The sequence below is a fragment of the Dromiciops gliroides genome, chromosome 3 (genome assembly GCF_019393635.1).
Source record: "Dromiciops gliroides isolate mDroGli1 chromosome 3, mDroGli1.pri, whole genome shotgun sequence".
NCBI classification, from domain to species: domain Eukaryota; kingdom Metazoa; phylum Chordata; class Mammalia; order Microbiotheria; family Microbiotheriidae; genus Dromiciops; species Dromiciops gliroides.
In genome coordinates this window covers 315,097,119-315,122,664 of record NC_057863.1, presented here as the reverse complement: position 1 = coordinate 315,122,664, position 25,546 = coordinate 315,097,119, and the positions used below count along the sequence as shown (strand labels likewise).

Sequence of the window (25,546 nt, the reverse complement as noted above, 5' to 3'; positions counted from 1 at the left end):
ACCTATATTAGATTGCTTTCTGTCCTGGGGAGGAGGGAGGGGAGGGAGGGAAAGGAGGGTGGAAGAAAAATTTGGAACTGAAGATCTTATGAAAACAAATGTTGAAAACTATCCTTATATGTAACTGGAAAATAATAAAATACTTAACAAAAAAAATGTTGCAAATCAATTTAATTAGAAAACTGTAAATTAAAGATACTCTGAGGTTCTATTTCAATCCATCAGAATGGCAAAGGTGACAAAAAAGGAAAGTGACAAATGTTGGGGGTGCTATGGGAAAAACCAGTAATGCACTGTTGGGAGAAGCTGTGAACTGGTCTAATCATTTTGGAAAGAAATTTGGAACTATGCCCTGAAAATTACTCAACTGTGTATACTCTTTGACCCAGCAACACCACTATTAGGTCTGTATCTCAAAGAGATCCAAGAAAGAAGACAAAAGCCTGCATGTATAGAGATATTTATAGATATTCTTTTTGTAGTAACAAAGAACTGAAAATGAAGTGAGTACTCACCAATTGGGGAATGGCTGGACCAATTGGGGTATATAAAGCAATTTAATACTACTGTACTATAGAAAATAATGAAGTGGACAGTTTCAGAGAAACTTGGGAAGACTGGTATGCATTGATATTGAGTGGAGTAAGCTGAACGAGAATAATTAACACAATAACAACACTGAAAAACAAACAGTTCTGAAAGCCATAAGAACCCTCATCAATATAATGACCAATCATGATATCAGGACTGAAGATGAAACATGTGACTCACCTTCTTGACAGAGAGCTAATGAACTCAGGGTTCAGAATGAGACTTAAAAAAAATATAGGGCCAACATTGTAATTTGTTTTACTTGAATATGCATGTCAAAAAGGTTGCTTTATCCCCCTTTCTTTTAATGCTGAGGGAGAGAGAGAGAAAATCAGTTTTGTTAGTTGAAAATAAATAAGATTTAGTTTTTAAAATAGCCAAAAGGATAATTTAGTTGTAAAAAGTAGAAATGATGGTAAATTTGGCAGGGTTAGGGAGCAGTGAGAAAGTGACCGTCTTATCTTTCAGTTTGAAAGAGTTAAAATGGACACCTTAAGCTCTACACAAGGTTTTGAAAGAACAGATTGCCAAGAGTTTAGAGAAAGGATAGGAAGTTTTCCATTTCTTAAAATTCTACAAAGGAAGTTGACTGAAGAGGGATGGGAAGCTTTCAAGAGTCAAATTGTTGGGGCAGCTAGGTGGCGCAGTGGATAGAGCACCGGCCCTGGAGTCAGGAGGACCTGAGTTCAAATCTGACCTCAGACACTTAACACTTAACTAGCTGTGTGACCCTAGGCAAGTCACTTAACCCCAATTGCCTCACCACACAAAAAAAAAAAAAAGTCAAATTGTGAAGCTAAAAACAGTAATTACTCCAAAGAGGAATAAAAATCAGAGCTATTCAAGATTTTGCTGTGAAAGCACAGAGAGCTCAATGACCAAATAGATTTTTTAAAACCTTGTAAAGAGGTTGGAAATAAGGGTATATGATGGAAGATGAATACAAGCATCACGTTAGCCCTTTAAGGATGTTGGAAATCATAAAGGTCAGAATGAACAGAAATTGTTGACAAATTCCAAGGATAATAAAATGGGTTAGTTTTTTGGCTGTTCTTTTTTTAAGCTATGCTGGAAGCAAGTAAAAAATGATGATGATGATTTTACCATTTTTATTAGTCATTTTGAATATGAAAACTTGAATAAAAGAAACAAATGAAAGAAAGTGAAAAATAACATGCTTTGGTCTATGTTGAATCAAAATCAGTTCTTTCTTTGGAGGTGGATAGTATATTTCATAGATGTTTGGCATCATCTTGGATCATTGTATTATTGAGAATAGTTAAGTTTTTTACAGTTCTTCATTAAACAATAGTGCGGTCTCTGTGCACAATGTTCTCTTGGTTCTGCTCTTTTCACTATACATCAGTTCATACAAGTCTTTCCAGGTCTTTCTGAAATCATCCTACTTGTCATTTCTTATAGCACAATAATATTCCATCACCATCATATACCACAGCTTATTTAGCCATTCCTCAATTGATGGGCATTCCTTTGATTTCCAATTCTTAGTCACCACAAAAAAAGCTGCTATAAATATTTTTGTACAAATAGGTCATTTTCTCTTTTGGGGAATGTGCAAGGAGAAGATTAAAGAAGGGATAGGACTGATATGCATATTGTCTCCTCCAAAAGAATATGAGTTTAAGGATAGAAGCCATTTCATTTCTTTTTATCCCTACTACTTAGTACAGTGCCTGACCTTTAGGAAGCACTTAAGGATTGACTGCCATAGCAAATGTTGTATCACTTTTATTTTTAAAAAAAAAAGATCAACATTAGTGGAACCTTCAAACTGATGAATTTGACTTTGATTGCTAGAAAAAATACTAAAAGAATTATTAAAGGAATGGTTTGTCAACATTTAGTAAATAATAACTAAGGGCCAGCACTGCTTAATTAGGAATAGATTCACGATGAACTAATCTTGTTTCTTTTGTTCTTACTGTTAGTAGATTGACAGGTCAGCCAATGATTGGACAAATTCTCCCCAACTGATGATTTTCAAGAAGTTGAGAGATTAGGTTATTGGAACTGGCTCAATGAACAGACCCAAAGAGTAGTCATTAACATTAACTTGAAGGGAAGTCTTTGTTGGAGTCCTCAAGGGATTGGGCCATTTAGAATGTTTATCAATGACTTGGATAGAAGCACAGATGGTATATTTATCAAACTTGTGAACTACACACTCCACAAGTGTTACCCGTTCTACCTTCATAGCATCATTGGCATGTCTCCATTCCACTCAAGGTTCTCCCTATGCTAGTCCAGGTATACAACATCTCTTGCTTGGTGTATTATAATAGACTCTTAATTAGTCTACTCGCCTCATGTCTTTCCAATTTCCAATCTATCATCAACACAGCTGTCATATGAGTGACCACAGCAACTCCAGAAGACTTTCTACTTAAGTCCCAGAGGAGGTGCAGTGTATGACTGCACAAGGAAATCACATGCCACATAAATATGGAGATACTAGAATAAGCACAGACTGGAGTAAATATGTTTTATGGTCTTTTGCAACTGAGATTATCTGTTCTAAATTATTCATATTGACTAGCTGCCTTTAAATGCATCTGCTAAGTATTAAACAAATTAATCCATTCCATGTAGATAAAGCATAAATTGATTGTAAATGAGTACAGGGCAGAGAAGATCAAAGGCTGATCAGGGTCTTGCAACAAACTAAAGCTTAGAAATTTAGCATATGGTGGTATTTTGGAATTCAACTCTATTACCCCTGTCCAATAAATAAACAGATTTCTCTTTACAAGTGATTAACCTATTTAGGTGTGAAAAATAAAGGTTACAGGTAGAAATCTCATTTTGACTAATTAGAAGGGTCATAATATGGGTACACAAAAAGACCAGAGCTAATAATGGCTTAAATTCAGAGTACGTGGGTTACTGAGTAGGAAAAAAAATCATGGGAAATAAGTTACTAATGGTGCTAAGTTTTCATTATCATCTCAGATTTTACTTGTGAAATGGATGCATTTTTGCCCTTTAAATGTCAAAATTTATCCCAAAAAAATCCTCAAGGTAAAGTTTCCTTCATTTGGATTGATGGCTGGTGAATCTGGAATGAGAATACATCAATGGGCTTTTCATCAATTGTGGTTAAGAAGCCAAATACCATTCTTAACATGTTTGTTAATGTGTCTTACTGTTAAACGAAAATACTTTCCAACTTTAACAAATGTCCTTTTGATAAGAAAAGACAACTCTTGGGGTAAACAATGTTCATGATGAATTACTGCTCTCTTAGAAGGGAATCATTCCTTTTTATACCTAGTCCATTTGATCGTTTCCCACAGTGATGGCAATAAAGAGAAAGAATTTGTAAGAGGGTCATCCAGTCAGAATGAAAAGTCACAGGGGATGGTCTCCAGGAATCTTTCCTGCTGCTTAAATCATATTATAGATATATGCAGTGCTAAATAATTGATTCTGCTTGATCTTATTATTGGAGGCCTATCTGGGAATAAATATGATGTGTGAATTGTTTTTTCCTATTCTATAACAATTTATTTCCTTTAATTCCTAGTTACATACGACCGTTGTGAGAAATTTACAATACACTGTGATAAAGGGATTTTTAGATGAAATGTCCCACTGGGTGGTTCTCTAACTCCCCCTTCCCTACCCCCTATCAGGCTCTAGAAATGCTAAGAAGTTCATGTCTAGTTAATAGCTAATTATCATAATTTTGTGCCCATAAAGTACACATGACAGAAGGGGAAAAAAAACCACCAAAATTTTTAGAGCCTGGGTGTTATATCTGGATGGGTGATTTATGTAGTAATTGAAAATGTTTTGGGGTATGTGCAAAGGCTATAATTACAGCAATTCTATGCCAATTTAGAAGGTGCTCGTTATATGAAAGGTAACAGTTACACATTCTCATAGGTTTTTTAAAGACAGTTTAATTGGTGCGCATATAGTCAGGTTTTGATTAACTGTGTATTGAACAAGGCAAGCCCTGGATGAAATTATGAGGTGGTTTTTCCTTCCTCTTTCCCTACATCTCCATTTCCCACCCTTCACTCCACCCTTTCAGTACCCTATCTCTTGCAAGTCAACCAGTGCTTTTCTATTGTCCTAATTCTTACTATTATGGGAGAAAAGGTCTGAAAAATTCGATCAAACTAGAACAGAGGCTCTGAATCTTTCCTGTGTATCACTGACCCCTTTGATGATATGGTGAATTCCAATGACTTCTTCTCAGATCAGAAATAATGCTTTTAATTTTATGAAAATAAAGATGATTTTTTAAAAGATAAAAATTATTAAAATAAAATTATTAAAACCATTTATTTATTTTTGTTAGAGAATATGCTGTTTATTCACACAAGACTTTAGGAAACTTAAAAGGATAATTTGGCCCTGACATATAATGACATAATTTCATTGTTTTTCAGATCATCTATCTCTATGATGACAGCTTTTATGCTGAATCTCCTGGGCAATTCTCATTTTGTGCAATCAAGAGATTTAAAAAACAAGTGGACCTGAGGTTAAGAACCCATTTTAGCTATCAAAGGCATTAGTGGTTTAACATGTTTTGCGTAATGGGTAGTATGTTTAAAAGCAACAACCATAATGTGCTGTGCTTAATTCAAAAGAATAACCTTTTATAAATGAAAGTTCAGGTACCACGGCTAGTAAGGTATATATTATAGGCCATGGAGAAATTCTCCTGGGAGCATAAAATCATAATTACATAACTGCTTAACCTGTTTATAAACTGTGAGAGTATGTGGGGTGGGGCTTAGGGAGTTGTGAAGGAAGTAGTTAACTCCTCCATTGGATAGGCCTATGAGTAATGCTTTCCTAGGCATATAATGGAAAACCAAATCCCCTTCTCTTTGTGCTAAGTATTATGTGTGTACTAATTAAATTTTCTTTTAAAACCTTCCATAAGAATGGTGTAACAGCTACCTTCTAACAGCTTCTATAGACATAGAATTGCTATAATTATAGCTTTATTCATACCCCCAAAACATTTAAAATTCACAAATCACCCAACTGGGACACATGCATTTTAAAAGTCATGTTTCCCTTTGCTCACTCCTGGAATCACTCAATAAACATTTATTAGGTGCCTACTATGTGCCAGGAACTGTGTTAAGTGATGAAGATACAAAGAAAAGCAAAAGACAGCTCCTACTCTCATGAGATCACAACCTAATTAGAGAAACAACGTGTAAACAACTATGTTCAACCAAGATATACACAGGATAAATTGGAAATAATCAACAGAGAGAGGGAAGGCACTAGAATAAACAGGGATCAGGAAAGGCTTCCTGTAAAAGGCAGGATTATAGCTAGGACTTGAAGAAAGTAAGCAAGCCAGGAGGTTGAGATGAGGAGAGAGAGTATTCCAGGCATAGAGAAACAGTCAGTGAAAGTGCCTGGAGTCAGGAAATAGAGTGTCTTGTTGGAGGAACAGGAAGGAGGGCAGTATCATGGGATCAAAGAATACTTTCAGGAGGCCAGGGTGAGTGGAAGGTGGCCTGTGAGAATACTGGAAAGGTAAGGGAGAGGGACAGGTTATAAAAGGCTTTGAATGTCAAACAGAAGACGCTACATTTGATCCTGGAGGTGACAGGAAGACACTGGAGTTTATTGAGTAGGGAGGTAACATGGTCAGACCTTCACTTTAGGAAGATTACTGATAGCTGAGTGGAGGATGGATTGGAGTGGGAAGAGACTTGTGACAGAAAGAGGCTGACCAGCAGGCTATTTCAATAGTGTAGGTGTGGGGCAGCTTGGTGGCATAGTGGATAGAGCACCAGCCCTGGATTCAGGAGGACATGAGTTCAAATCTGGCTTTAGACACTTAACACTTATGAGCTGTGTGACCCTGGGCAAGTCACTTAACCCCAATTGCCTCACCAAAAAAAAAAAGTGTAGGTGTGAAGTGATGAGCCCCCACAGCACTCTTTGAACTGTTCCTCCTCCTCCTCCCCATCATCACCCTAGAGAAATCTTTGCTCTAAAGCCCTGTTCTTCTGTTTGGTGAATCCTTCCCCAGGGACCACCATTTTAAGAAGGATTCCAACAATGCTTCACTTCACTCACCCATGGACTCACTCTCCAAAGACCCCTTCACCCCTAGCTCAGGTATCTTTTACCAACCCCCCCCCTTTTCAGCTCTCATATGTTTTTCCTTTCTCTATTAGAATGGAAAATGGTAGGGTCTGCCTTGTTTATTGTTATTTCTCCTAGATGCTGTGGACAGAGGGCTGAGCCTGGAGTCATGAAAGTCCAAGTTGAAACCTTACCTCAGATACTTCCAAGCTGTGTGGGACTGATCTGGGATGGAATTAGGGTGATCAGACCTACATCAGGCCCAGGCAGGTTCCTTCCCTCCTCCCTTTCCTAAATTCTCTTATCTCTAAAACTAAGATACTAATAGCACTAAGCTTACCAGGCTGTGCTAGGGCCAAAGAAGATATACATACATACATACATACATACATACATATACGTATATATATGTAAAATACTTTGCAAACCTTAAGTTCTTTTAAAAAATTTCATAAGGCATTTTATTTATTTATTTTTATGGCTAAATATTTTTATAAAATACAAATATATGGTATATAAATATAAAACATAAAATAAACATATTTAAACATTCATAAAATATTTTTAAATTCTGTATATATTTCTTGGTTTCTTCATATATTTCATTGAGATATATATGTGTGTGTATGTATACATATGTATGCACATATATCTCCACACCTACATATAACTCTTACTGATTAGCCACAGGTCACAGAATCATAGTATTCCATGGCTAGAAAGCACTTAGAATTCACCTAGTCAAATACCTTCTTTTTTTTTTTTGTTTTTTGTTTTGTGGGGCAATGAGGGTTAAGTGACTTGCCCAGGGTCACACAGCTAGTAAGTGTCAAGTGTCGGAGGCTGGACCCGAACTCAGGCCCTCCTGAATCCAGGGCCAGTGCTTTATCCACTGCACCACCTAGCTGCCCCCCAAATTCCTTCTTTTTAAAGATGAGAATATAAGCCTTCTTCTTTAGACTCTAAGATTACATTAAAGTGACTTACCCAACCTCTGACTCAATAGCCCAGGAACTTTTCCTCTACTCCTTTAAGCTATCATTTTGTGAATTATATAAGGCCTGAATTTTAACTTAAGAGACTACTCTGTTGCCATTCAGTAGACTTTTGGACCATTTCCCTGAACTCCATTCAGTGTGTGCTTAGTGAATTCAAGCTAATCCAATAGTAGGCTATCAGAAGTCAAGTAGGAAGGATATATGGTAGATTACATGAAGAAAATAGAAGAAAAAATGTACTTTATAGTATCTAATGCCAAATGAAATTGGTTTGTATTTACTTTGTTTTGTGCCACATCACCATTTTCCTTCTTTGGCCTCAGTAACATACACAGAATCGTACTACTGATATGTGATGACTTTGCTATCAAGTGTTCAAATTAATCCTCTTATTTTAGGGTGCTCTATGTAGCTTCCTCAAATTGAGGTTAAGCAAAAGAGGCAACATCTGTCACTGTTTCACCATGGAACTCTCTCCCGAGTAAAGAGAGAGATACTTCTTACTTCAGTAGGAACAGTTTTTTTGGAAGAACCAGGCCAAAAATCATGGGCTATATGATCACTTGCTATGAAAGGGACCATTTATGACTTGGGGCAGGCAGGGGAGGAGATAAGAACAGGTGGGATAGGGGTAGAGAGGGAAACAATCAATAATCAATTGGATATTAGTGGGCCAGCGATCCCCGCTTCTACAATAATACCAAGCTCACCTATGGAGTTTCACTATAATCAGAGGCGTTTTGGCATGAAGCTAATAATGAACCCAGGGACAGTAAGGTGGGACAGTAGACAAGAGTGCAGGGCCTGGAGGCAGGAAGTATCAAATGAGTTCAAATCTGGCCTTAGACAGAGGCTGTGTGCCTCTGGGAAAGTCACTCAACCCTGTTTACCTCAGTTCCCTCATCTGTAAAATGAGCTGGAGAAGGAAATGGCAAACACTCGCTGTATCTTTGCCAAGAAAACCCCAAAAGGGGTCATGAAGAGTCGGACATTACTGAGCAAAACCAACAATGAACCTAATAATGGTATTGTTTACATGGTATTTCAATCATGTCTGAATGGCAGTAACTGTTTTAAATGCAATTGCACCAGACACTGAATCCCAAGCTAGCATCTATTACTAAGATAAAGACTTTGGAGTAGTTACAATGTGCTAAACAGATCAGGTATGTCAAAGATTAGCTTCTACTTCTCTTATTGTTCATATCTGAGAGTATTAAAACAACAAAACACAAAACAAGCAAATCAGTTCTGTCTCAAATGGAAAACAAACGATTCTGAAAAATTGGAAGGGGCTGACTCAGAATCCGCATGAAAAACGAATGATCATTTTGCCAGATGTTTTCTTTCTTTACTTTAAAATTTTTATTAACACCAAATGGATGACAATAAAGACAAATAAGTGCTACAAAACTATCCCCCAAGACAGTGAAAATAATGGCCTGTTTTTCATAATGGAAGATTATTACAACATGTTAATTTATTCAGAATTCATCAACCTAATTGTTCTTTATGAGACAATAGAATTATACGTTATTTTTTATTACAAGTTTCATAAAGCAACACCCAAACAGCCAAGATAAATGTTTCACTATTAGGAAGCAAGCAGATAAATATGCCAGAAAAGTAGCAAATTAATATTTGATATAACTATCTAAAGAGACAGAATGATAATATTTTTTTCTGAAGGATTTAATCTGAATGTGAGCAATAGATCACTTTGGTTCATTTCTAGTGTAGGGCACTGGAAATTTTGCTGCCTCAAAGACACAATGCAGTGTTGCTGTTGTTTTTCCCAGTCAAATGGATATTGATATTAATCAGAACACTTCATTGATTAATCTTTTTTTCTCCAAACCAAAAAAAGTGTGTTTTTTTTTTCCTTCCGAAATTCCTCAATTTGGGATTAAAAACTAATAAAAACACACTTAACTATATGGATGTGTCAGAATCGATTGTTTAATAGGTCAATTCCCAACACTGAGGCAGCCATGTCTCTCACTAGACAGCTGTCCTCTTTTTTCTAACTCCACTGTCCTTATTATCTCACAGCAAAACAACTGTAGCAGCCTCCTTGCCAGGGACCAGCTCAAATTCCACCTCCATGAATGGAGAAGCCCTTCCAACTGTCTATGTTTTCTTCTTCTTCTGAACCATAAGGGCACCTTTTATGGTCTTTTTCATATTTTGTTATATTGTTCAGTCATTTGGTCACATACAACTCTCTGTCATCCACTTGCGGTTTTCTTGACAAACATACTGGAGTGGTTTGCCATGTCTTTCTCCAGTAGATGAAAGCAAACAGAGGTTAAGTGACTTGTTAAGGGTCACAGCTAGTGAGTTTCTATGGCCAGATTTGAACTCAGATCTTCCAGACTCCAATGTTCTATTCATTGAGCCACCTAGCTGCCTCCAAGGCAAAGAGAGATTAAATGACTTGCCCAGGGTCACACAGGTAGTCCGTTTCTGATGCCAAGTTTGAACTCCTGACTCCAGACCTGATACTCTATCCACTGAGCCACCTAGCTGCCTTTATTGTGCTCTATAGCTATCTTATATTTCATTCCTCCATAGCTGACCAGGCTGCAGATTTCTTCATAGGGTCATAGATTTAGATCTGGAGCAATGATGAAGCATGCTATTCATTCCTCCTGACATTAGAAATGATAGACTCGGGGTGAAAAATGAGACATATATTTTTTGGACATGGCCAATGCAGGGATTTGTTTTGCTTGGCTATGCATATCTGTTACAGGGATTTATTCTCCTTCCATGTCTCTCTCTTTCTCTTCTTGTCTTTCTTTTCTCAATGGTAGGGCTGAAGGATGAGAGAAAATTACATTTTGTTCAATGAAAAATTAATTTAAAAGGGTTAGAACTTTAAGGACCCTTACGGGCTATCTATTCCAGTCTTCTCCTTTTACAGATGTGGGATAAATGATTTGTCCTCGTGCATGATAGTTGCTCACTAAATGTTTATCGAGTGCAGGTAGTCACCTTCTTCTTTAGAGTTAACAAAAGAAAAGAAATATACAAAAACATCAATCCTATCATACTTTGATAATAACTTTTATACATTTATTTAGTAATGAGTACATGACTAAAGCTAGGACTTCTATGGCAATGACTAAGAACCTATATCTTCTTCGTGATCAATGCCACTGAGTTCCTTTTAATGAACATCTCATTTTTTTTTAACTCTCTGGTCAGAATTCCAAAGAAATCTAGAATCCCACGAGATCCTGTCTAATATTAGTCTAGGATTAGGTCAGTAAATCAAGTCAATAAGCTTTTACAGGGCCTATTACATGCCAGCCACCGGGGTCACAAAGAAAGTAAAAAAGCAGTCCCTGTCCTCAAGGAGATCACAATCTAATGGAGAAAACAACAAGGAAACGAATAATTACAAACAAGATATATACAGGATAAATAGGAAAGCACTAGAATTAAGAAGGACTGTTTATTCCTGAAGAAGGTAGGACTTGAAAGAAGCCAGGGTACCGAGGGCAGCTAGGTGGCTCAGTGGATAAGGCACCGGCCCTGGATTCAGGAGGACCTGAGTTCAGATCCAACCTCAGACACTTGACACTTACTAGCTGTGTGACCCTGGGCAAGTCACTTAAACCTCATTGCCCTGCCCCCCCCCCAAAAAAGAAGAAGAAGCCAGGGTACCCAGGAGATGGAGATCAGTAGAGAGGGCATTTCAGGATGGGAGATGGCCATACTAGCTATAACTAAAGTATATTTAAAGGGATAGCTTAGTACTTTAACAGGTCAGATTTGTGGCTGTAAAACCCACAAGGAAACAATTCATGAATCACACCATCCAATGCCATCACTGGGAAAAAGCCAACAAATTGGGATCCTTTGGCTATCCTGACAATTCATATTGCCTTTAAAATAAACAAATTACGGACGCTTGGGCTATTCTGAGAATATTCTATGATTAGTTATTATAAAAAGTGAAAAACCCCTGAATGCTGATTACTTCTATTTACACCAACAGAAACTAGAAACTCCAGACAGGTAATAGTGTTACGGGTGATATATCACAGATATTAGAATACCACACCTAGAGTTCACTGCCCATTATTAATCTCCCATCTCAAGGTTTCCTGAGACTAAAAGGTGTTTTGTTTTGTTTCTCCACAGAACCCTATTATATGATTTAATGACAAAGTGACTATTTTATACTCATTAATTTCACAACTACTTAGGTGCTTCCAAAGTGATTACATGGTCATAAAGATTTACATGACTTTGTCCATAAAACATACACACACACTCACATACACCAACTTGAATCTTGAAGAAAAATTACAGTACCTCTGCAAATTGAAACAGGGCTGACTCTTCACACTGTTTGGCAGGAGCAGGAGCCTCTGGATGTGATGTGTTTGAAGATATCTGAATGAAAATTTTAAAAAGTGTTTATGCATAAGGTTGTTTCTTATTATTATTATCATTATTATATCAGAGACCAAGCTTCTAATATTTGTTTCCAGTTACATTTTTTAACAGACAAACCCATAATTGATGTGAAAAGAAGAATAAGATTCCATTCATATGATTGGCTATTATGATGATGATGATGATGATGATGATGATGATGATGATGACAGTCCAATGTAAATATCAAATAAAAAAGGTGATCTAAGATGCCTTTCATTATTACAGTTAATGGGAACACAAACAAACCTACCAGCTCCCTATAGAACATTTCTTCCCCACCCCACATAGGACATTTCTAACTGGATGTCCCATTAACAACTACAGTTAGCATGGTATACAGCTCTTTAGGGTTGCAAAGTGTTTTGCAAATATTATTTTATTTTATTATTATAAAACTCTTAAGAAGGAGGAGCTATTATTATATCCATTTTACAGATGAGAAACCTGAGGCACAGAAGTTAGGTGATTTGTGCAGGGTCACATAGCTAGCAAGAGTCTAAAGTGGGATTTGAACTCAAGGTTTTCTGACTTCAGGTCCAGCATTCAACCCACTGCACCAACTACCTACCTGCTTGTCCTCCAACGTTTGCAACTTCAGTTATCTTTTACTTCTTACTCTTACCCCATATATCCATCCAATCAGCTGACAATCTTGTTATTTCTACCTACACATCATCTATGGTATAACTCTTCCTTCTCTACACTCACAGAGCTATCACACAAATTCAGTCTTCTATCACCTTTCTCCTGACTTATTATAATGGCCCTCTGATTGGTCTCCTGGATTCAAGTCATTTTCCATTCCATTCCATCCTCTATTCAAATCCCAGAATAACTTTCCTAAAGCACAAGCACTTCTAGGAACAAATATAAATCCTTTGTTTAACATTTAAAGCTCTTCACAACTTACCATTTTCAGTCTTGGAACACTTTACTCCCCTCTCTATGCACTCTAGAATTCAGTCATATTGTATTATTGGACCATGACACTCCATTCTCCATTCTCTGTGCCTCTAAATTGGCTGCTCTCTTTCACCCCAATCTTGGAATGATTTTCCTCCTCACCTCTGCTTCTTAGAATTCCTGGATTCTTTCATGACTTATCTCAAATGTCATATTTTGCAGAATACTTCTCCTAATTCCCTACTCCTCCTCTAAAATTATTTTCCATTAACTCTATATGCATTTTGTGTATTTTAAATATTTATTTATTTAGAATTTTCCCCAAGTTACCTGTAAAAACAAATTTTCACATCCATTTTTAAAACTTTGTGTTCCAAATTCTCTTCCTCCCTCCCTCCCCACCAGTCCTTAAAAACTCAAGCAATTAAATATAAGTTATACATGTGCAGTCATGCAAAACATTTCCACATTATTTAAGTTGTAAAAGAAAACAGACAAAAAACTTTAGAAAGAGGAACTAACAAAAATATTATACTTCAATCTGCATTCAGATATAATCAGTTCTTTCTCTGTAGATGGACTACATTTTTTGTAAGTCCTTCTGATAGTATCATCCTGCTCATCACTTCTTTTTTTTTTTTTTCAATTTTGTTTTTGTTTTTGTTTTTGGTGGGCAATGGGGGTTAAGTGACTTGCCCAGGGTCACACAGCTAGTAAGTGTCAAGTGTCTGAGGCCGGATTTGAACTCAGGTACTCCTGAATCCAGGACCAGTGCTTTATCCACTGCTCCACCTAGCTGCCCCCTGCTCATCACTTCTTACAGCACAATAGTGTTCAGCCATTCCCCAATTGATGGGCATCACCCCAATTTCTAATTCAACTTTTTAAAAATCTCTTTTAGAGTACCAACCTAGTAGTGGTATTGCTAGGTTGAAGAGTATGCATGGCTTTATAGCCCTTTGACCACAGTTATATGGATTTTGTATAGACTTATTTATTTACATGTTTTCTACTCAACTAGAATGTAAGTTCCTTGAGGGTAGGTAATGTTGTTTGGGGGTTTTTCTGTTTGTTTTGCTTTCCTTTGTATCTCTAGTAGTTAGCCCAGTTTGGGCTTAGTAAATTCTTGTTGATTGATTGATGGAAAGAGATCACTAAAAACAAGAAGTTGACCCCCACCCCCACCCCAAGGGAAAAAAAAAACAACCCTGGAGTTTTGCTTTGTTTTGTTTTGTGTTTTTTAGGACTGTCATTTGTACTACCTAAAATATCTGTATTTCTTGAAAAAAAAATTCTACAGGATAAAGTGGGGATAACTGACCACAAACTTACTCTGGAGGAAGATGAGTTAGATAAATCTTGTACTGATCAGCCCATTTTTATTAAACACTTACTATGTGCCAGGCACAGTGCTAAGTGCTAAAGATGCAAAGAAAAACAAAAGACAGTCCTTGTTTGTTCCCAAGGAACTGACAATCTAATAAGGAAGACAACATGCAAAGAACTACGTACAAACGATACAGGATAAATTGGAAATAATCAACAGAGGGGAAAGTGCTAGGATCAAGAGGGATTGGGAAAGGCTTCTTGGGGGGGGGGGAGGTAGGCAATTGGGGTTAAGTGACTTGCCCAGGGTCACACAGCTAGTACGTGTCAAGTGTCTGAGGCCACATTTGAAATCAGGTCCTCCTGAATCCGGGGCCAGGGCTCTATCCACTGCATTACCTAGCTGCCCCGAGAAAGGCTTCTTGTAGAAGGTAGGCTTCTATATGAGACTTGAAGGAAGCCAAAAATCCAGTTAGAGATGAAAAGAGCTTTCCCGGTTCAGTTGATGGAAATTCCAAGAGCTAAGAAATAGAGTATCTTGTTCATAGAAGAACAAAGAGACCACTGTCAGTGGATCAAAGAGTAGCACTGGGGGGAGGGGAGGTTGTCATGTGTGCAAGGTGTAAGAAGCCTGAGAAGAGTGAGAGGCCTAGATTCTCCAGGGCTTTGAATGCCAAACAGAGGATTTTGTATTTGAACTAGGAGATGATAGAGAACCACTAGAGTTGACTGAGTAAGTTGTTGGACCTGGGCTTTAGGACAATCACTGACAGCTGAATGGACAATAAAATGGAGTCAAGATAGACTTATGTTAGGAAGTGCAGCCAGCTGGCTATTGTAATAGTTCAAGTATGAGGAGATGAGAGGTCTTCACCAGGGTGCAGAATCAGAGAAAAGAAGGGGCTGTGTGCTAGACTTGATGCAAAAGTGAAATCAACAAGGCACAGTCACAAATTGGATATGGGAGAGGCAAGAGATAGGGAAGAGTCAAGGATAACACCCAGGTTGTGAGCCTGGGGGGACCTGAAGGATGGTGATACTCTAGTAACAGGGGAATTTTGATTAGATGTTAAGATCCTTGAGTGCAAAGACTGACTTTTAAATATATTTGTATCCCTGGTACTTTAACGCTACGTCCATTACATAGGATGATGAGTTCAATTTTGAACATGCCGAGCTTAAGATGTCTACAGAGCATCTAGTTCAAGATGTGCAGTCCTTTATAATTTAAGCTGCGATACTCTTTTAAGTTGACTATCATGATGGGAACCAGTTACAAACTGCAGTCCTGAAATGAGCCTTTGCTATACAACAAGTATAATGAGCCAAGAGAATTAGTTAGCGTATTAGAAGACTTTTATGTTAACAGTAACTTCAGCACCCTGTCCTGGGAATGAACTTTTGGGACAGTGAGAGTTTGGGGAAAGAACTGTCAAAAAGCCATGAAAGAGGGGCAGCTAGGTAACACAGTGGATAAAGCGCTGGCCCTGGATTCAAGAAGACCTGAGTTCAGATCCGGCCTCAGACACTTGACACTTACTAGCTGTGTGACCCTGGGCAAGTCATTTAACACTCATTGCCCTGGAAAAAAAAAAAAAGGCATGAAAGAGGGAAAGTCTGACTTAATTCACATTACTTCTTCTTTACATGGCCAAAGAGACACACTTTGTTTTTTCTTTGACTTATTAATCTATCTCTCATTTCTGATATTTTGCATAGGCTGCCCTGCATGTGTCAGGTACTTTCTCTTTTTTTACCATCTCTTAGAATCATTAGTTACCTTCTAGGTTCAACTGAGATTCCATCTTCTATTAGAGTCCTTTCTGGATCTACCCAGTGTGAGTATTCTCTTCCTTCTCAAATTACCTTGTATTTATTTACTTTATACAAATACTGTATTCATTAGTAAACTCCGTGTAGGGAGGAACTCGTGTATTTTGGTTTTGTTTTAATTTTTGTCTTTGTATACCCACTTCCTAGCCCAGGGTCTTTCATATAAAAAGAACTTGATAAATGCTGACTGAATGAATGAATGAAAGAATGAACAACTGAACAAGGAGGTGGTTTGGTCCTATAGTATGAGTAAGAGATTAAGTAAACAGCCCAGATGCTACTCCAGCATCTGTGAAATGTTAAAAGACCCTACCCCCAAAAGAGGCCCCTAGCAAGTTAGTGACATCTTCTAAGGATTAGTCAAGTCTAAGTCAATATAATAAAAGTGATAAAGCTACCTAAATTAATTTACTTACCATGTCAATAAACCTACCGAAGAATCACTTTATAGAAATAGAAAAAATAATAACAGAATTCATCCAGAAGAAATAAGGTCAAGCATTTTAATTAAAATTATACATTACTTATAGGAAGACATGGGTAAGAATCATAGAGGATGAAGAAATCACTGTTTGAAGACACCAAGGGAGGAGGAACCCACCATTTCTTAAGGCAATCCATTCCACTTACAGATAATTCTAAATGTTAGGAAATGTTTTAGCCCTGACATTAAGACTAAATATTCCTCTTTGCAATCCTCACTTCCTGCTTCTGGTCTTACCCTCTGACATCAGAGTCCAAGTCTAACATTTTTCCACATGACAGTCCTTCGATTCTTGAAAAGAGCTCACATCCCCTCTGAGTCTTCTCTTCTCTAGAATATGCATCCTGAGTTCCTCTGATGGATACTTAAGTGGACTCATAGTTCTTTAGCATCCTGGCTGCCCTCCCCTAAAAGATCTGTTGCTTATGTCCTGCAGAAGGTGTGACCCTACTTCACTTGAAGAAACTTGGGATGTTTTTGTCTGGAGAAGAGCTGTCTTGAGGTAAGAAATGACAGGGATGTCCAAATATTAGATCTTATATCCATCAAAGAAATAACTGATATCCAGTGTTCCTAATAGTAAAAGCACCTTATTTATAATATTCTCACTACAAATACTATAAAGAAAATGGACCTTTAACTTACATGAGCTGATGAAAAGTGACATGTACTGTAATACATGTGACATGTAAAGTAACAGCAATGTTGTGGGATGATCAGCTGTGAATGACTTAGCTATTCTCAGCAATACAATGATCTGAGACAATTCTGAAGGACTTATGAGAAATGCTATCTATCCCCAGAGAAAGAACTGATGGTGTCTGAATATAGATTGAAGCATATTTTTTTTTAGTTTTCTTAAGTTGTTTTTTTAACATCATGACTAATATGGAAATGCTATGCATGACTATACATGTATAACCTCTATCCAATTATTGGTGGGGGGAGAGAATTTGGAGCTCAATAGTTTTAAAAATGGATGTTAAAAATTGTTTTTGCATGTAATTGGGGGAAAATAAAGTTAAAAAAAGAAAAAAGAACATTATACTTTTTTTCTCTTAAAAATTAAAAAATAGTGATTCAGTCTTCATGGTAAGACCATTTTAGGTCATCTATTAATATAAAGGAACTGGTGACAAGTAAAATAAAAACAAATCCAAGAAGTGGAATTCAGAAGGCAAATACTCATCGAATCTTCTCTATAGCAAGCACTTTGTGTCTAAAGACTGGAAGAATACTTCAGGCAATTGCTCGACAACTGTCTTTGGTATTTAAAAATGACACTGATAACGGTGCTATTTACTATGTGAAATACATCATAATAAGTAACATTACCCTTGATAAACACAAGAATTTGAGCAAAACATTGCAATGGACCCCAAAGCCAATAATTAAAAAGTTAGGGGGCGGCTAGGTGGCACAGTGGATAAAGCACCGGCCCTGGATTCAGGAGTTCCTGAGTTCAAATCCAGCCTCAGACACTTGACACTTAATAGCTGTGTGACCTTGGGCAAGTCACTTAAGCCCCACTGCCCTGCCAAAAAAAAAAAAAAAAAGTTAGGCAAACAATGCCAACGATAGAAAGCTAACATTCGATAGGATGGCTTGGTGATCAAAGTGCAAAATATGTGTTCTGGAAAAGAAATGGCAGAGGGATGGACGAAAATGCTGAATTTGTAGATTTCTGAGGAAGACACCATAAAATGCCTTCCATTTCTAATTAATTTAGAAAAATACTCAATAAGACTGATCCCAACACTGAACCTCAGGAGACCTTTCTCATTTCCAAATTGGTTTTTTTGCAGTATACAGATCAGAGTTATTAGAATAAGCAGTAATAAATGCTCAAAATAGTCAGTCCTAATTGACAAGGTAGATGTAAATAAATCATTAAGACTGGATGACATCCAACCAAGAGCTCTGAAGGAACTCAAGGGTGAAATTATAAAACTGTTAGCCAAAACGTGTAACCTGTCATTATAAACAGCTAATGAGGCAGAAGACTGGTTGACTGACAATGTGAATCCCAATCCATATAGAAGGGCACCTCTGTCAATGAAAAGTTGCACTTCATGCCTGGAAAGGCATAATGGTGGGTAAGATCACTAAATACTTAGGCAAACATAACCTTTGGAGAAAAAAAACTAGGGAGAAAGTAATGTGGTTTCGATGAAGGGTGTTTATGCCTGACTGACTTACTAGAATGCTTTGAGGAGTAAATAAGAGTGTGAACAAAGGAGGACCAGTATATATAATTTATTTAATCCCTTCAAAGAGTCTTTGACAAGGTTCCAAACCAAAGGGTTCATTTTTTAAATTGTTGCACTGAAATTGAGGGTAAACGTGGAATTCGTGAATAGGGACACGTTTTAGAGACAGTAAGAAAATGGCAGGTATAAGCAACCTTTCTGCAGATACAGAAAAGTAAACACTGGAGTCCTCTAAGGTTCAGAGTTGGAACCAATCATATTGAATATTTTTCTGAAGTATTTAGAAAATGTTGTTGATACTGAACCTCCAGATTTAGAGATGGCGTTAAATTCTTCCAGGAAGTGAAATATTCAAACAACCAGAATAAACTACAGGTATATCTCAAAAAGACCGTCTGAGTAAGAAGAACAACAAGAGAGCTTCAAAGTGGACTAATGAAAGATAATGCATTTAGGGGGAAAGCATCTAAATTCTTCTTAGTAGATGATGGGCTGTTAAGTTCTCAGCTCTGACCCCATGAAAGAATCTAAATGTTATTCTAGGTAGTTTGCTAAACTGTTGAAAAAAATGACCAACAGCATGCTGAGTATCATCAAGCAGCTGTGGGGAGGGGGTGGAAAGGGGAGCAGAAAGGTGGTTTAAGAACGGACTGTAAAACAAAACAAAACAAAAATTCTATAATATAACATTATATGTGGTTCTAGCTGCCATACCTTAAAAAAAAGAATGTTTGAAAAGTGGTGATGATGATAATAATAAGATATCAAAAATAATGAGAAAAACCACCACCATATTAACAACATTAACTACTATTTATATAGCAATGATTACATGCCAGGGACAGTACTAAGCATTTTACACATATTATTTAATTTAAGCTTCACAACAGCTCTGGGAGGTAAGTATTACTGTTATGCCTATTTTATAGTTGAGGAAATTGAGGCAGGTGGGGTTTAAGTGACTTCCCTAAGGTCACATAGCTAATAACTGAGGCTGGATTTGAACTCATATCTCTCCAACTTTAGGCTCAGTGCTCTATCTACTGCACCAAAAGATAAAGAAATGCAAATAGAATGATACATGGGGATGGGCCAGCAACCAAAGAAAGACAAAGAACATTGTGGAAGAATGAAGGCATAAAAAAGATGTACTTGACATCTATAAAAATCATGAAAAAAAACAAATAATATGGATGTGGTCACCAAATTTGGTGACCCTGTGTGTGTGAGTGTGTGAGTGTGTGTGTGTGTGTGTGTGTGTGTGTGTATGACTAATTAAAGGAAGTATTACTATATATAATGGGTAATTTATATAACTTATTATCCCAAGGGAATAAACAAATTTAGGATGGCACATATAAATTTATGGGCGACTCAATATTATATTATATGAGAAACTAGGATAGTCGGGGATGATATTCCTAAACTGTGAGGATGACGTCAAAGATTATATTCGTGTTCTTGTAATATTTTATAGACCATGTATTTGAATTCTTATGACTTAAGAAATTACTTATTACATGCTAAATGTTCACTAAGGGGAAAAGGCAAATGTATCCCACAAGGAACCAAGTCTATCTCCTATGATATTTCTGATCCCAAACTGGTCAATTTGCCGTGGACAACAACATTCCTCTGGATTAAAATTTACCTTAAGAATAAGGTCAACCTGAAAACTATTTGATCAAAAAAAATATCGGGAAATTGGAAAACCATTTGTCAGAAATTAGGTTGAGATCAACATATTACATCACATACCAAGGTCAAAATGGATATGTGACCTGTATGTTAAAGGTGGTACTATTTTAAAATTTAGAAGAGAACCATATCAGACAACTTTCATAGCTATGGCCATAGAGTGAATCCTTAAGCCAAATAAGAAGTAGAAGAGATTACAAAGATAAAATAGATTAGATTACATGAAATTAAGATGCTTTGCACCAACAAAATATAAGTAGGAAAAGAAAGTAAGATGTTGACTGGGGGAAAAATCTTTATATCAAATATCCCTATTAGGATTCTGGTAGCTAAGATACCAAAAACTCACACGAAATGAACGAAATCCATGTCCCCAAAAGATAGTAGCTAAAATATATGAACACAGGTAACAAAAGAATTGCAAACTATTAACAGCCCTATAAAAGAATTTTCTAAATCACTACTAAGAGAAACAAATTAAAACAAATCCAAGCCTTTTCCTGACACCCAACAAATTGATGATGATAAAAGATGGAAGAGAAGGGAAAAGTAAATGTTGCAGGGGTTGTGGGAAAATGTGCACATTAATGAATTGTTTATGGCTCTGTGAAAAGATCTGATGATTTTAGAAAGCAATTTGGAATAATTTTTTGATGAAAATGTCTATACCCTTTAACCCAAAGGTTCCACTACTAAGCATATGCCCCAAGGTGGTCAATTATAAAAATAAAAAAATTCAATATACATCAATATAGTAGCTCTTTTTACAGTAGCGAAGAACTGAAAACAAGCCTTTTGATTATGGAATGGCGATATAAACTGTGGGATATTAATGGAATAGAATATTATTGTACTATAATAAATAATTATGATGAATACAGAGAAGTAGGGGAAGCATTATTTGGGTTAATGTAAAGAGAATTAAACTGGAAAACAATATGACTACAACAATATAAATATAAACAGTAACAAAAGAATTTAAACTGAATGCTGTGAAATTATAATGACCAAGGTGGATCACAAATAAAAGAGATGAAGAGGCACCTCCCTCCCTTATTTACATAGATAGGGGACTATGGATGTGCTACACTATGGATGTCAAACTTTTAAGATGTGTTGGCTAGGTTTTCCTTCTTTTTTTTTATTCTTTGTTACAGTGGATTGCTTGTAAAAGAACTGGGACAGAGATACATTGGGAAATGTAGGTGATATAAAACCAAATTATATCAAATCTTATGGTCAAAAAATTTGCCCCAAAGTCATACGTAATAATTTAGCAGTATACCTAGTTTTAGTTACACACATAAAGTGAAAGCTGGGCAAAAAGTAATAATACCAAATATGATTGTTCTTATCTTTGTTATATTATCCTCATACTTTTGAAAACACTGTTTCTCCTAGGAATGTTAAAATCTCCGAATTACTTTCCTAAAGCATTATTCTGAGTGACTGCATTAAGTTACTGAACAAATGATTTTACTTTAAAGTTCAGATTTAAGGCGTTTGTAATTTTCTTGTTCACTAGTTCTCAACTTGCAGTATCTCACCTCTGTAAACCAAAATAATGGTGACTTCTGACAAGATTCTGGAACACCAGATTTCCCAAGTACCTAAGAATACCTAAAGGACAGAGGGCAAGCAATAAAGAAACATAAAGGGTGTGGAAATCAAGTGAGTTTGGAAATGAAGAGAAAGGACAGGTGATCAAAGATATTCTTGCTGGGGCAGCTAGATGGCACAGTGGATAAAAGCACCTGGATTCAGGAAGACCTGAGTTCAGATCTTGCCTCAGACATTTGACATTTACTAGCTGTGTGACCCCAGGCAAGTCACTTAATTCTCATTGCCTCACCAAAACAACCAAAAAAAAAAAAATTCTTGCCTTTAGGGAAGTATGATTCTAACACCCTACTGATTAGGGGGTTGTAAAATAAATAAGCAGTTAAGTAGTTTGAAGTTTTTAAAAAGGACTACTCAAGCACTAAGTAATGCTATAATTAGCACAATGAATCATACTATAGTATTTACCTAAGGAAAACTTTTTAAGTTGTCAGCTAGTTTGATCATTTTCTCTAATTTTCTCTCACACCAATGACAATTTCTCTTCCACTAAAGTATCCAAAAGTCTGCTTCTTCTTTCACGCTGTTTTTCCTGATATTTACAGTCACTAAAATGTAAATAAACGCTTTCTGGTGGAATGTGCCAATCCTCAAAATTCTTTTATTTTTCTCTCTTTTTTTTTTCCCTTTTTTTTTTTTTGGTTGTTGTTGTTGAGGCAATTGGGGTCACACAGCTATTAAGTGTCAAGTGTCTCAGGCCAGGTTTGAACTCAGGTCCTCCTGAATCCAGGGCCAGTGCTTTATCTACTGTGCCACCTAGCTGCCCCCCAAACATTTTTTTAAAAAGTCTAAAAAAATTTACTTTTTAAAAAGTTTCTACTTGTTTATACTACAAGCCTATTGTTGATATTTGATATTTATAGATTTGAGCAAACACTTTAAATTTCTCTTTTATCTTCATTATTATTAACGTCAGTCACAGGAAGACCAATGATTTTTATTTTTTAAGCTGCACTATGATGCCTTCTCCTTCACTGCTGTCCTACTCTTGATGTCTCATTATGCCAGAGAGGTGACCTGAGGTTCTTAAAGACTATAACAGAATGCAAGTTCTGGCAGGTCCCACCCAATCTGCAAAGGTGCCAAATATGGCCTGGCAACAGACACTGTTTTCAGCCTAGTTAAACTCAGCTACCATTTGCCAGCAGGTTGTCCAAGAGGCGTTGTTTTTTTTTTTGGTGCCACAACAATTAATACAAGTATAAGATGCAAAAGGGGTTATGATATACATCAAAGGATGAAACAGGACACTGATGAAAGCACAAATCTTTAAAAATTGTCAGTAATGATACAACGTTATCAATTGCAATGTCTGGAGTTAAGAGTAGTAAGCAATAATCCTGGTTAGTGCTCCCAAATTCAAACCAACTATACCACACTAATGAATTCACCTAATCTAGCTTCCACCCCACCCCCCCAAAAGACCCCTCACCCACCATTTCTGATTAAATTTCTTTGTGGGATGTTTTAAAGACAAAATTCGATCACCACATGAAGCCAGGTTGCCAAACTGTAGCTAGCATTCACAACTATAATAGCCGCCCATTAATTTAAAAAGAACACTGACCACCTGTTTCTAGTGATCATTTCCATTGATTAGTCTCGGGAGCTTTAATTAATTTTCCACTTGTAGTTTGGCTGGCCTAGGCTTGACTTCCTTACTACTGTCCCTTGACTGCCATGGAGCTGACAAGCAAATGTTTCCATAAAACATGCTCAGCTGCTTCCAAAGTATCTGAGGCCAATCAGCACCAAAGTATGAGCCTGCTGGCCTTTAAACAAAGATGCTTAGTTAAACAAGGAACCACACATATCCTGAAACTGGTAGTTGGCAAAGGACAGGGAATTCCTACGTCTGAAGGTACTCTTGGGCAAAACTGACTCCCATTCAAAGTAATTTAGAAATAAAAATCAACGCTTCCTAGTCCTGGAAAGAAGTCAAAAATGTTTGGTTGCCAAATGCCTTTAAAAATACACATGCATGCTCTCTCTCTCTCTCTCTCTCTCTCTCTCTCTCTCTCTCTCTCTCTCTGTGTCTCTGTCTGTCTCTCTCTTAGTAAGTTTTAGGCCAAATGACAAAATACTAGGTTTTTCACAAAACTCTTTTCACAATTTTAAGCTTTAATAACTTAAACTGAAGGAATAACAGTGACTGAATGAAAACAGCATGTTAAAGCAAATTATTTAAAGTTAGGATAATAATGGGCAACTAAGTGCAGTAGACAGAGTGGAGGGTCTGGAGACAGGAAGACTCATCTTCCTAAATTCAACTCAGGCCTCAGACACTTCCTATCCTTGGGCAAGTCACTTAACCCTGTTTGCCTCAGTTTCCTCATCTGTCAAATGAACTAAAGAAGGCAATGGAAAAACATTCAAATATCTTTGCCAAGAAAAACCCAAACGGGGTCACAAGGATTCAGACATGACTGAAAATGACTGAACGACAACAAAAAGGAAAATTCAAAAAGGACAATTACGTTACAGTATATATATGTGTGTGTGTGTGTGTGTGTGTGTATGTGTGTGTATACATGTATGTGTGTGAATGCATGTATATGTGTGTGTATACATACACACACACATAAATATTTCTTATTTCAGTTCTTTTGACAAACAAAAAATGTCCATCATGGAGCTAACCATTCTTATGAGTAGCAAAATCAAAGTTCATATAAAATGAGAATATTCAATTTATTTTAAATGGTATTTGTGGACTATTTCAATCATATCTATAACCTAAGTTTAAGGTTTTAACATTTTAAAATAGTATAAGGATGTTATTTAAAAAAACCTTATACAAAACCATGGAAAGAGAGATATCTAAATGAATAACATATATCTGAACTCCTGGGATTCTTTATATTTTTCTCAAATATTCAGGCTATTCTAATCTTGGGACAGATTCTATCAGTTCAACTAATCACTGGAAAGGGGGAGACAGACTGACCAACAAGCAGAGAGAGATTGTGAATGAGACACAGGTGGGAAAGTAACACAAGTTTCTGAAACATAGCAAGAGTCAGGAAATAAAGAAAAAAGCCCTCTGGGAAATCAAAATATGCTACAGAATCCAAGGACTTAGCTCTTCATAGAAACCTTCTGGCTTTCGCTTAGAACTGTACACCTAATTCTCCTGTGGCATAGTGATGAGGGGAGCAGTTTGCATATGAACGAGATCTGGCCAAGCTTCTTGGAGCCTGAGTTTGCTCATCTATATAATGACGGGTATGGACTAGAATAATCTCCACAATCCCTTCCCATTCTGTATAGGCATATCTTGTTTTATTGTGCTTTGAAGAGTTTGCGTTTTTTGTTTTTGTTCTTTTACAAATTAAAAATTT

General features: G+C 36.7%; 1 protein-coding gene across 14 annotated transcripts in view; it reads right to left on the bottom strand.

Annotated features, from left to right (window-relative positions):
- Positions 1-25,546, bottom strand: part of BBX (BBX high mobility group box domain containing) — a 379,187-nt gene that overhangs the window by 81,787 nt on the left and 271,854 nt on the right. For all 14 annotated transcript variants that reach the window (XM_043994822.1, XM_043994815.1, XM_043994823.1 and 11 more), the window contains one exon: positions 12,006-12,086. In XM_043994822.1, coding sequence (XP_043850757.1) covers positions 12,006-12,086 — 81 coding nt within the window. The remainder of the gene's footprint in view (positions 1-12,005; positions 12,087-25,546) is intronic.